The sequence below is a fragment of the Saimiri boliviensis genome, chromosome 10 (assembly GCF_048565385.1).
Source record: "Saimiri boliviensis isolate mSaiBol1 chromosome 10, mSaiBol1.pri, whole genome shotgun sequence".
Classification (NCBI taxonomy): Eukaryota; Metazoa; Chordata; class Mammalia; order Primates; family Cebidae; genus Saimiri; species Saimiri boliviensis.
In genome coordinates this window covers 73,782,043-73,795,802 of record NC_133458.1, presented here as the reverse complement: position 1 = coordinate 73,795,802, position 13,760 = coordinate 73,782,043, and the positions used below count along the sequence as shown (strand labels likewise).

Sequence of the window (13,760 nt, the reverse complement as noted above, 5' to 3'; positions counted from 1 at the left end):
TGTGCCATGGTGGTTTGCTGCACCCATCAACCTGTCATCTACATTAGATATTTCTCCTAATGCAATCCCTTCCCTAGCCCCCTACCCCCACAACAGGCCCCAGTGTGTGATATTCCCTTCCCTGTGTCCATGTGTTCTCATTGTTAAACTCCCACTTATGAGTGAGAACATGAGGTGTTTGGTTTTCTGTTCCTGTGTTAGTTTGCTGAGAATGATGGTTTCCAGCTTCATCCATGTCCCTGCAAAAAACATGAACTCATCCTGTTTTATGGCTACATAGTATTAGATAGTGTATGTGTGCCACATTTTCTTTATCTAGTCTATCATTGATGGGCATTTGGGTTGGTTCCAAGTCTTTGTTGTTATGAATAGTGCTGCAATAAACATGCATGTGCATGTATCTTTATAGTAGAACTTAAACAAATTTACAAGAAAAAAACAACCCCATCAAAAAGTGGGTGAAGGATATGAACAGACACTTCTCAAAAGAAGACATTTGTGCAGCCAACAAACATATGAAAAAATGCTCATCATCACTGGTCATTAGAGAAATGCAAATCAAAACCACATTGAGATACCATCTCAGGCCAGTTAGAATGGTGATCATTAAAAAGTCAAGAGACAACAGATTCTGGAGAGGATGTGGAGAAATAGGAATACTTTACACTGTTGGTGAGAATGTAAATTAGTTCAACCATTGTGGAAGACAGTATGGCAATTCCTCAAGGATCTGGAACTAGAAATACCATTTGACCCAGCAATCCCATTACTGGGTATAAACCCAAAGGATTATACATCATTCTACTATAAAGACATGATTTTTCTAAGTAAAATACCTTTCTTCCTTGTTTTGTTAGATATCATAAATTTGGATGAAACTTGGAAGTGTTAGTCCAGAAAATTTGCTTTTGAAATGAAAATCTTTGTTCTTTAGATATCAAACATTTCTTAGAGCATTTTAGAAGTTAATCATCCTATAGCATTTGGCATTAGCTGGGATCTGATAATAGGAAGAGCAGGCAAAGGTGTCTGCAGCTGAGATTTGGGTAAGCAATCAAGAAGTGATTGGTATTGTTTTTATTTCAGCTGTATTATTGTTTACTGCTACCCTAATTTCCAATCTCAAAATCGATTGAGTTCATGGTAAATATTTTGGAATATATTGTTAAGCTGTCTAGTGTTAGGAAATGGAGAAAGGCCATAAAAATGTTAAATAAATAAGTGGTTATTTTCTTATATCAGTGGCTAAGTGAAGAATGAAAATAAACTCCTCCCAACCTCACATCTTTCACACCTGCTTTGGATGTCCCAGCACTAAAGCATCTGTGCCTGGAGGTGGGCTGTGTGTGTGTGTGTGTGTGTGTGTGTGTGTGTGTACACAACTTGGATATTCAGGGATGCATGACACAGAGGAGGGGCATTATTTTCTGAGTTTTGTTTGAAATAGTTAATAGCAGACAGCTAAAGAAACATAGCATGGCTGAACTTTTCCTTAAATGTTCCCAAAAGCAAACTAGTATTTTTTTTACTTGATATTATCAGAAACACAAAGTGTGAATTTTTTTTGTGTAGTTGAGTGTCACCAGAGACCAGGATGAAGAGAATAAGGCTCCAGAGCCAAGCTGGGCTGATGCTGTGCTTGCCACTACCTCATCTGAGGCCACCACCGCCCCCAGGCCACTGCTTAGCTTCCCTGTGGTTGGGGCAGAGGGTAGGTAAACCAGAACTCCAAGTCCCATTTTGATTCTACAGCCAGAAAATTCGGTGCACAAAGGTAAGAGAGATCTGCCAATCTGCCACTGTATCTACAATGTGAGGAAGGCACAGGATTACCCAGAGAGAAAATGTTATGATTCTAAACAAGCTGGACAAAATATAATTTTCATTGGACTATATGTAGAATTTGAAATCTGGCTGGCAGTGGAGTAAATTTGGTCTGTAAAGAATTTCAATGCTCTTATAGTATTTATTATTTTAATTTGAATGCCTTTAGAGGTGATTGTGTTTTCCTGTTTGCCATAGTCCCTACTGCTCCCTACTGTCTTACATGTGCCCTTCACACATGTAGGCATTTGAATTTTTGATGCTTTTATTGCACAGGAATGAGAAACAAGCTAAAATCTAGATTCTGATTCATTAACATATTTTCTATGAAGTTAATATCTATTTAAAGTGTATTATTATATACGTATTTTCTGTAGAACATGAGAGACATTTGTACTCGAAGTTTAGATTAGCTTGAAAATGAATTACACAATATACATTATTTGGTTTTGTTTTTAAGGGCAGAGGCAGTAGAAATCTATGGCTCATTTCCATTAGGTCTAGGGAGTCTTCATAATAGAGGTAGATTTAGATGTAAGTTTTAGAAAATAAATGAACCAAGGCATACCCCAAATCTGGGGAAATGTTTAAGGAAGATAGAGAGAGGGCTGGTTTAGGTATTGACAAATAAAGCTTATGACATGTAAGTCCCAGACAGCAATTATCTATTTGGTTTTTTGTTTGTTCGTTTGTTTTTTGGCTTCTCCCACCTTGGAATCACTTCTTCAAGTAGGAAATACTAATCAAGGCACTCCAGAGTACCACACAATAAAAAGGAATTTAGCAAATGAGGAGCTCCATAATTAAAGGAACCTTATTAGGACAATGTAGCTTTATAGCTCTCCTATGCTTTTTTATAGTAGATATATTTCTACGATAAGACTATATGATATTAGAAAATCATACCATGTTTTTAGTGTACTGCAATAACTGTTCTTTTCTTTTCTTTTTTTCTTTTTTTTGTTTGAGATGGAGTCTCACTCTGTCACCAGGCTGGAGTGCAGGGGCACAATCTCAGCTCACTGCAGCCTCCACCTCCCAGGTTCAAGGGATTCTCCTGCCTCAGTCTCCCAAGTAGCTGAGACTACAGGCATGCACCACCACACCCAGCTAATTTTTATATTTTTATTAGAGACAGGGTTTCATTATGTTGGCCTGGATGGTCTCAATCTCTTGACCTCATGATCTGCCCACCTTGGCCTCCTAAAGTGCTGGGATTACAGGCGTGAGCTACCGTACCTGGCCTTAGAGCTGCTCGTTTAAAAAGATAATTGTAATACAAAGAGAGCCCCTCATTTTACTTTTTGTTATTTTTTTTTTTATTTTTATTTTTTTGGTAACTTGAGTTTTTCTTTCATAGTGGGCAATTGCATCTGATCATGGTGGTTCTTTCTGTGAACAGACTGGGAGGAAATGTGAACAGAAAATGGAAATAATTTTTATTCCAAATATTAATTTGATTATAAATCAAATCTAATGTAAATGAAAGAAGTCCTGTCTTTCTCCTGTTAACTAATCCCCATAAAAGTGTTAGCCAGTGAAGTCTCACTTAGGCTTTCAGGGAAATAAGCATTTTTAATACAATTTCATTAAGACCAAAAACTTTCATGTTTTCAAAAGAATTAATATCTAGTGGTAGAGTTTCAGGTGGTGAGGGAAATATTTTGGGTTTTAGGAAATCCTTCTTTCACTTACTTAGAACCGTATTTTCTTGGTTGGTCCACTAGCATGCATGAAGAAATAGTTTATTTATATAACTTTATAAGGTTTTTATTTTTTATGTCTTCAATATAAGAAAAATCTGTAATACATTATCCCTTTCTCACTCTAGATCCTAGATGTTTGGAAGCCTTGAAGCCTGGAAACTGTGGTGAATATGTGGTTCGATGGTATTATGACAAACAGGTCAACTCTTGTGCCCGATTTTGGTTCAGTGGCTGCAATGGCTCAGGAAACAGATTCAACAGTGAAAAGGAATGTCAAGAAACCTGCATTCAAGGATGAGCAAGTAAACTGGCCTGTCTCTATCAAAAGCCTAGAACTCCCTAATTTCTGCATATTCACCCAACACAGTTACAACACTATAGTTGAATGTATACTGAGTATTTCAACTTATCAATGTAACCGAATTCTCACTGCAGCCCTAGGATGTAGGTATTATTAACCACTTACATAGACAAGGAAGCTGAGACTCTGAGAAATTTAGTAACTTGTCAATTGTCACCCGCCTAAAAAGTGTCAGAGCTGAGGATTTAGACTTAGAGCTGTGTAACTGCAATACACAGGCTCTATCTACTTCACAGCCTGCAATGTGATTCTGATTCCTTTCATTCCTGCTGTATGTACTACGTCAGCTCAAACCCCTACCGCTGCCCCTGCCCATACCCCTACCCACTCACCTCCCCACCCTCCTTATGTCCCACCTACCCCAGCAGCAAGACAGGTGATAGGAAGGACTTTGGTGTGAAAATTAGAAATGATGGGAATGCTTATGAAGGAGTGCTGGGATAGGAGTGGGGATGGTGAGGGTAGTTACATTTTTGTCTCATTTGCCCTGAAAGCGGTAATAGGAAAAAATCAATCTGAATTAAAATTAAATAACTTACATGTTTCACAAACTGTCACTTTGTATTCTTCCAACATGTTTGGTAACAAAGTGTTTAATATATGTTTAAACAAAGAAGCTTTTTACACCCTTCCATTAAAATATGTAAATCTAGGGTTTCCCTTCCATTTTATGGGAGCGGAATGGGAAGGCCCTTGACATTCAAAAACCACTTGAAGTTGACATCCACTCTGGAGCAGGGTGTATTAAAGACAGGACTCACACTGAAAGGTGAGCCACCAAACTGAAACATGAGTAATGGAGAGTAACAAAGAATTGGCTCTGTCGTTTTATATAATACTTTTGCAACATCCCATCTGGGAAGACCATTAGTTCTGAGCTGAGCTCAGACAGCACTTGCATATTTCATCTCACAAAACACTTTCTCCTTCTATCGGGTCTACCCTCATTCAATTCAACAGTGTAAAAAAAATGCACTCAAGGAAGAAGGAGATGGAAGAATAGCCATCTTGGCAGAAATAATATAATTTTTCTTAGTTAATTAAAATTGTGTTATATAATGTTTGATACTACAAAAGAAGATATGCAACATACTCATCGATTTAAAAACATGATAAGCTGAACACCAGTGAACACATCACCTAGAGAATGAAACAAACATCACAAATTCCACTGAAGCTTCCTGTGTGGCCCTCCACCATCCCAGCCCCCTGTTCCATGCCAGGAATATCCCATTTTGAACTTTTTGTTTACTATGTCAATGTGCTGTTGACTTTTATAGGTAATTTACATGTAAAACTCCACGTATCTCTATGTGTCTCTAAACAATAAATGTTTAACCTTGCTTATTTTAGAGTTTTACAAATATGGTGTCTGTGGTGTCATACACTACTCTTCTGCAACTTACTATTTTCATTCAATGTTATAACTAATTCATGTATTTTATGATACATAAATATATTTCTAAATAATTTATTATTTAGTTTTTTGAGCTTTAGAAAATATGCATCATAATATGTAATTTTCTATACCTCACTAGATTTTTTTTTTTTTCATTTTAAACAAGAAGTTTATTTAAACAACGAGACGCTTGACTTGAAGGGAAAACTAGGATTTTTTTTTTTGTTTTAGAGTAATTTATCCCCACTTAAAGACAGATTACCCTGCATGTAACAGCTACGTACAAAAAAGTTATAAAATTGTCCTTGATTTTACGATGATAAATGAAAAACATTAAAAGTCTCCAGTCAAACAAGGTATGCAAGGATTTTTATTTTATTACTTATTTATTTATTTTTGTTAAAACAGTGAGAGCAAAATAACTTACTGGAATATAAAGATAAGAGCTGAATGAGCATACCACTAATGGAGAAAGCAGGTATTTTCACAGAATCAGTATTTTTCCCCACCCTGTCTCCACTTGATGTCAATCAAAACATACCATTGGCTGTTAAAAAAACAAAAAAAAAGCAATATACTTGTGAACATATACCAGTTACTTTATGTACAGTAAAGGAATGGGAAAGGGGAAAATGAAAGAATAGAGAAAACTATACTGTAGTAGTCAGGATGTGGTGGAACCAAATTGCAGTTTTCTAATTGAGAATGTAATCTTGGTCTTTAAAGAACAGAGTTCTGAAGTAAAGAAGCAGCTTCTCTTTTCAGTAGACACCTCCCGTCTGCTGTTGGAACACATCAATTGTATCTTCGTCCTCCATTTCCAACTGTGCAGGTATGTCTGTTTCATTGATTGGTTGCCTGTCAAATCAGGATCTGATCTCCCTCATTGACAATCCCTGTCGTTCATTCATTTATTAAGTGGTGTATGCCTCTTAATCTTAAACTGCACTGCAGAACCATCCTGCCCTGTCACTTTCAAATTAATATGATCATTGTTCTCAGTCTTGACTCCTTCCTTGGGCTTTTCGTCGGCCATGGTGAGTGCCGGAGTCCCCTCGGCTACTGCTTCACAATAGCAGTACCAGGTCTGCACCAAACTAGCACACAAGCAGCACCAGCAACTCACTAGATTTATATTATAATTCATACATTTTCATTTACTTCCACAGTTGTATATTTGTGTGAATATACCACTATATTTATATAATTGTTGCCTCATCTATGATCGGTTAAGTTCTTTTACTTTATTTTCATCAGTATTCCAACACTGTTTCTGTGAATGCTCTTATTCATGTCTCTGGGCATGCATACATCAGTGTTTTTCTGGGGTATAGTCCCCAAAAGTAGGATTGCTGGGTTGCAGAGTATGTAAACATTCAAAACCAATATATCATATCCATTTTATTCCTGAAGTGTCTGAACCAATTTATTATAAATTTCCATCAGCTGCATATAAAATTCCCATTGCTTGATATTCTCATCAACGCTTAGGGTTATCAGATTTCTTTATTTTGCTAGTAAAGGTGTAAAATGGTATCTTGTTTTATTTTATTTTATGTTTATTTTTGAGGTGGAGTCTTGCTCTGTTGCCCAGGCTGGAGTGCAGTGCTGGTTTCTCAGCTCACTGCAACCTCCACCTCCAAGGCTCAAGTGATCCTCTCACCTCAGCCTCCTGAGTAGCTTGGGCTACAGCCACCTGAGATGGAGTTTTGCCATGTTGTTCAGGCTGGTCTCGAACTTCTGGCCTCAAGTGATCCATGACAGTCTCCCAAAGTATTAGGATTATAGGTGTGAGCCATTGCATCTGGCCAGTATATTGTTCTTATTTACCTTTCTCTGATGATACCTTATCAGGTTTACTTGCCCTCTGTGCTGCTCCTTCTGTGAATTACCTGCTTATAATTAGGAAAGATTTTCTTTATTAGATTTTTTGTCTTTTCCTTATTGAATTTTTAAAATTCCTGTATATCTGAAATCTAATTCTTTGCTAATTATTTGTGTTGCTAATATCTTCATAGCTTTTTACTTGTTTATTTTTGTTTTAGCAAACTCAATTTTAATGCAGTCCAATTTACCCGTATTTCCTTTTGTGGCTGGCACTTTTGTTTCTTCTTTATACCACTCAGCCTCTCAGCCATTTTTCTCAAGTGAGATACTTCCCTAGGGAAAAAAAAAATGACTCTGAGTGCTGGCTCCACCTCACTAGATAATCATCTTTGTGCCAGGTAACTTCTTAGGAGCCCTTATGCTCTTTGGTGTCAGAGGCACCCAAACCAGAGTAACTCCACCTTGAATAAAGACTGCATAAAGCCAAACCTGCTGGGTTACATTCCCAGGAAGTTAGGTACTCTTGATCACAAGATGTTTATGGCTAAGGAAAGAAGTTAATGGTGCTAACTAATTAAGTAAGACTCAGAACTTATGGAAGTGTCCCAATAAAGAAAAAGCATCCTTAGTTTAAGAGTTTCACCTTAAAAATAATAATATACTCACAGATTCTTGCTGAAATCAATAGTTGCAGAAGAGAATAATGCTAATAGCCTGTCACAAGCTGATCACGAGCTTTTATAATAAAGCACATTATTTTTAGCTCTAACACCCTATATAAGCAAATATTATGTTTTAGGTAGGGGCGTTCCTCCTCTTGCTTTTTAAGGACACCCTACTCTGTAGTAGAAGTAGTGCCCAATAAACTATCTTAATTTCACTATGCTTTGATACTTGCCCTGAATTCTTTATGGCATGCCATCTATGAACCTGCTCTTGGGGATCTGGGTTGAGACCCCTTTTCTAGTAACATCAGTGATTTCTAGGTGCTTAAAAATTTTTTGGGGGGCCGGGCGCGGTGGCTCACGCCTGTAATCCCGGCACTTTGGGAAGCCGAGGCAGGCGGATCACTTGATGCCAGAAGTTTCAGACCAGCCTGGAACATGGCAAAACTGTATCTCTACACAAAATTTTAAAAATTAGCTAGGCATCATGGTGAGTAGGTGTAGTCCCAGCTACTTGGGAGGCTGAGGTGGGAAGATCATTTGAGTCCAGGATGTCAAGGCTGCAGTCAGAGTGAGACCAAGACCCCATCTCTGAAAAAAAAAAGTTTTTTTGCTTTATCTTCTTTAGTTGTCCTTAGCATGAAAATGGGTATGAGATATAGAAATAGACTTTCCTATATTGTTATAAGTAAAATTTTGATGCTACAAAAGAAATAGCACTCTAAGATATGTCCTCTCAGCAAGGCAATTTACTTCTATAGAAGGGTGCAGGGTGCAAGGACAGAGCAATGATGGTCACCACAGCTTGGACAAGGTGGGAAGGGGCACTTATGCCTGATGGAAGTCGTCCCTATTGCTGCGTCATCCCCTATTGGCTAGGGTTAGACTGCACAAGCTAGACTAATTCTGATTCGCTATTTAAAAAAAAAAAAAAAAGAGTAGGGGTCTGGGCTGGAGTGGTGGGGTGGGTGTTTTGGTGGGATGGACGGTGATGGGTGTGTCAGAGCAGGTAGATCAGGTAGCCAGGGGGATGAGTCAGGATGGGACGGTGGTGGGGAGCTGGGGTTGGGGGGAGGTAAATGTGAAGTACTGATTAGAACCAGAGGAGAAGATTGTTTACTAGAATTACAAAGTATTAAACTTTGAAATAGAGAATTACAGAATAAGAGAGCTGAACATACTGACTGACATACTGATTCTTTGAAGAGAAACCTCGGGTTCACTATAACGGTATTTTTTGTCGTGGGATAGAGAGCTATGAGTATTTTCTGGAAGCCCACATTGCATTAGAAAGTAGGTGTCAGTCACCATATTGTTGTTGGAAAGTAGAAGGACCCTTTAGAATATCTAGGCTGCTATTTTGACAGGAGCAAAAGTACTTACATTTCTTGTTCAAGCTTTTTACAACTTTGCCCACATAGAAAACTGATATGCAAACATGTTGTAATGTTGACTTTGGTGCTTGTCTCTTTGTCTGCAATGTCCTTCTCCTCCTTCCCTGACTGACCACATCAGTACTGCAAGGACAACCTGAAGGCCTCTTCCTTTGCAGTACCTTCTCATCTCTATCAATTGAGGAGCAACCAATATAAGTATTTGAGACACAGGTCTCAATGATCGAGGTTTCTTAAGCCAGCTTTAGAGCAAATCCAGGAAAATCACCCATCCAAAGAGGCTTTCAGAAGGTTTAGTATTTATACATATCTGTAAAGTGGGGAAGGCATGTAGAAAGAGGGGCAGCTAGGCAGTAAGGCAAATAGTTATATTCTCGTGTGTCTTTCATTAGTGCCTAGTAAATCTACATTTTACACAAGACAAGGTGAAGGTCTAAACAGAAAAAGGGAGTAAAGCAAGAGCCAATCACGGAGATGTCTCTGGTCAGGTAGAGGAAAGATTGATCTCTTGTCTTCATTCTGAACCTGGGAAGATGAACTTGTAATCAACATTATCAGTGTGGAATTGAACAGACTTTAGTTTTAGGAACTAAACTTGGATTGTAGAACTATAGCTACAATTGGCATGTCCTTGTTTGTGAGAGGCCAGGAAAGAATTTACCTATGACTGATCTGTCGGGGGCAGTCCTTTCCAGATGCCTAACACCTTTTACCTTTCCATGGGGATCTGGCTGATGCACAATGTTAGTAACAGCTATTCATTTGGAAGAGAGTAGTGCAATGACTCAGCCCCCAGGCTTAACCTTTCCTTTGGCATAAGATTTTGGGGAGGTCCTGAGATTTTTTTCCTTTCCCTTACATGGTCCACTCACTCCCAACACTGAGGACCCAAGCACTTGGCTTATGGCTCCATTCTGTGCACTGATGTCAGGCTGAGCTACTTTGCTTTTAGTTGAGGCACATCTGCATTAACTTATTTTTGTTGCTATAACAAATTACTACAGATTTGGTGGCTTAAACAATAACAGTGTGTTATGTTGTAATTCTGTACGTCAAAAGTGTGATGCAGGTCTCACTGGGCTAACATCAAGGCGTCCATAGGGCTGTGTTTCTTCTGGAGGATCTGAGGGAGAATTCATTTCCTTGCCTTTTCCATCAACTAAAGGCCACTCACATTCCTTGGCTCATAGTTCCTCTGTTTTTAAAGCCAACAATGGCAGGTTGGGTCCTTCACCTTCTGCCATCCTTCTGGTTTTCTGAGTAAAGCTGGGCAAGATGATCTGCTTTTAAGGACTCATGTGATTAGACTGGGCCCACCTGAATAATCCAGAATAATCTTGCCACCTCAAAGTCCTTAAGTTTAATTACATCTACGGAGTCCCTTTTGCCATGTAGGGTAGCATATATACAGGGGGGATTCGGGAGCAGACATCTTTGGGGCCTTTATTTCATTTACCACAGCAGCTGTGTCCTCTGCCTGCTCTCTGAGCTGCTTATGAGCAAAGACATGCCTTGTTTATCTTTGTGTCCCTAGTTCCTTAAGTGTAAGATGAACTCAATAAATTTTTAAAAAACCAAATTGAACATATTTTATAAAAGTCATTACAGGAATAATTAGCTACTTGCAAGAGAGAATAGAAAAAGATCAGAAAATGAAAGAAAACAAACCCACACTAGTTTAAAAGCAGACAGAGGAGGGATATATCAGTGAGTGAGGGGTTGTCCAGTCCAGGGTTTTATCATGCAAATGAAGTCTCCAGGTACCTGGCCTCAGAGAGAATAAATTGTAAATGTTTCCTATCAGACGTAAAGAGTGTGTTCTATCAGTGACTCCAAAAGGGAAGAGAGTAGAATGACATGAGTATGGCTCTCTCTTCCCATCGTGGCCTGAACTGGTTTGGAATGCCGCTGACTGAGAGGAGTCCATTCAGATGGCAGAGGAGGGCCTTGCAATTTTATTTTTGGTTTATAGCCCCAAATCATAATCTATACACACACATACACACACACACACACACACACACACACACACACACACATATATATGATATTTTGTTTTTTAATTTTTAAAATATTGGACTGATTTCATTTCTGTATGCACTCATTTATCATTTTATATAAATTAGTAATTTTTGCAAAAATCTTTCATTTAAATGAACTAATTCATTTAAAGTCACATCAGACTCTAAAAACTAAGAATCCTTAAAGCCTGTTTTAATCAAGTTAAGAAAATATGGGCTCTTAGAATTACCAAGAAATCTTAGTCTTCCATTACCATGTCCCTTCTATTGTTTGTAACCTTTAGACAGACACCCTAAGCAACTGGGCATTCTTGGGGTTTCTGGAAGGTTATTATCTCTTCCAGGAACAGTTCCTTCTTAGAAAACACTGACTCCCTTTGCTATAATTGGAGTTGGATGTCTTCTGTGGCTTCTGGCTTCGACCCTTCAAACTCCTACTCTGACCTTGTGAAGCCAATCATAATAATTGTGTGATTATTTTAAGACAGTCAATATATCCTCTCTCATTTTGGCTACTGCCACAGCTTCTCCTATTTCCATTGCTCTTTTACCATCCTATCCTCTAATTCTGAGCATGCCTTCTAGCTTGCAAGGATGTTCTTGGTGACTAAAGTTGGGGAGAGGAACAAACCAGCATGTTCCTGGTTCTAATTTCTATATTCCTATGGATTCCACCTCAGATGGCTGCCACATTAATGAAAGACAAAATGTCTCTCTAGTTGAAATGTCTCAGCAAAACAAAACTGAGAAATTACATAGTCAGAATTATAAATTAATAAGTAAATTGGGACTTGTGGATTGCATAGACAGCAAAGAATTTCTCTATTTTTCTCTGAAATGACTAGAAGCTTTCATTTTATTTTCACTACCCTTCAAGTTTGCCCTTAAACTTCACACTCAGTTTCTTGACATGATTTGTAAATGCTAATGGAATGCTTCAATTATTTCCTTCTTGGCATATCAGTTGATATTATGTTAAATGTATCATTTGGCTATTTTTCTTCCGTACATCTTAATGAGGAGTGCTATGGTTTGCCAGGATCTGCAACTTGGGACTTTCCTCAAACTGATTCCATGAATAAATCACTGCCCAGACTTACCTTCAGCTGTTTTTTTTTTTAACGAAAAACAAACAAACAAAAAAAAACAGAACATCTGCCTGCTGGAAAATAAAACAAAATAAAAACAACTCTTGCCTTTAAGTAATTATCTCATCTTTAATCTTCTAAGAAAGAAATACTGGAATTGGTATAGACTTTGCCTCTGAGACATTATATGTTTTGTTATTAGAAAAGGTTGACAAACACAGTAAAATTGGCTAAAATTGTGCTTCTTCAAATTTTGGAGCATTATCTTAGCTTTCCTTATATTAAAGATTAGAAGCCAAGTCTATTACCTTGGTCTTGTCTCACTCTCCACCTCCACTGTACACCAGAATTCCGTGTTCCATCTCTCTGTGAATCTCTCTCTGCACAGTCACCCAGCCAACGACTGCAGCTGGCCCCTGAGAAACATCCCTGAACCTTTTGTCTCCCTCACTTCTCTTATCCAATTGCTCATTGGATCTGGTCCATCTTACTTCTTCCTGTTCCTTTCCACCCTGAGACTGTCATTGTATTTGACTTCCAAATTGGCCTCCTCTCCTCCAACCTTTATCTGCCTAGTACTGTGGAGTTACTGTAATTCTGACCCAATTATTTTCCTCCTTCAAATGCATTAGAGTGAGACCCATGTCTGTGTTGGTGTGACCTATGACTGTTGGTGGAACCCATGGCTGATGGTGTGGCCCATGGCTGTCAGGATCTGCGGCTGTTGGTGGGACCCGTAGCTGATGGTGTGGCCTGTGGCTATCGGTGGGACTCGTGGCTGTCAATGGGACCTTTGGCTATCAGTGGGACCCATGGCTGATGGTGTGGCCTGTGGCTGTTGGTGGGACTCGTGGCTGTCAATGGGACTTGTGGCTATCAGTGGGACCCATGGCTGATGGTGTGGCCTGTGGCTGTTGATGGGACTCATGGCTGTCACTGGGACCTGTGGCTATCAGTGGGACCCAAGTGGTTGGTGGGACCCTGGTTATTGACGTGGCCCCAGCCCTCAGCATGGCCCGTGCCTGTTGGCAGCACCTGTGGTGGTCAGTGGGGGCCTGAGCTCATCAGCATGGCCTGAGGCTGGCGGGTCAACCTCACACTTGCTGGCCAGCCCCGTCCCGCCTGCTGTCCGTGCTTCCTCCTGCCCAGAATGCCTGATCTAGTGATCTCTTCACTGTGCTTTCAGAAGTGCCCTTCCTGCTGTGCAGTTCTCCCCTCCTAAATGGCGGCAGTATTGAAGCTCATGACAAGTGCTTCACATAGACCCTTCACAACTGTCCATGCGTGTCATGGCACCAGGTGCTGCCCACCTGCTGGCCCTGGCAGAAGTATGGAATATGATAGGGGCCCTGCATATTCTTTAAGATAAAAGGCAAACCTTTTAACATCATATTCAAGGTTTTTCAGGACCTCTCTGTCACTTATATATCCAGATTATCTCTCTCCATGTCCTTAAACATGTTCTGCAAGTCAGC

At 39.3% G+C, this 13,760-nt stretch overlaps 1 protein-coding gene and 1 pseudogene across 12 annotated transcripts in view; one reads left to right on the top strand and one right to left on the bottom strand.

The window, feature by feature from the left end:
- Window positions 1–4,053, top strand: part of COL28A1 (collagen type XXVIII alpha 1 chain) — a 191,470-nt gene extending 187,417 nt beyond the window's left edge. For 11 of the 12 annotated variants that reach the window (XM_010345655.3, XM_074379483.1, XM_074379482.1 and 8 more), the window contains 2 exons: window positions 1,573–1,711; window positions 3,656–4,053. In XM_010345655.3, coding sequence (XP_010343957.3) covers window positions 1,573–1,711; window positions 3,656–3,828 — 312 coding nt within the window. In that variant the 3' untranslated portion in view covers window positions 3,829–4,053. Of the gene's footprint in view, window positions 1–1,572; window positions 1,712–3,655 lie in introns of those variants that run through there. The other variant, XM_074379484.1, reaches the window with a different exon arrangement.
- Window positions 4,054–5,963: 1,910 nt separating this feature from the next.
- LOC101030566 (small ubiquitin-related modifier 2 pseudogene) lies at window positions 5,964–6,371 on the bottom strand (annotated as a pseudogene).
- Window positions 6,372–13,760: the final 7,389 nt, after the last annotated feature.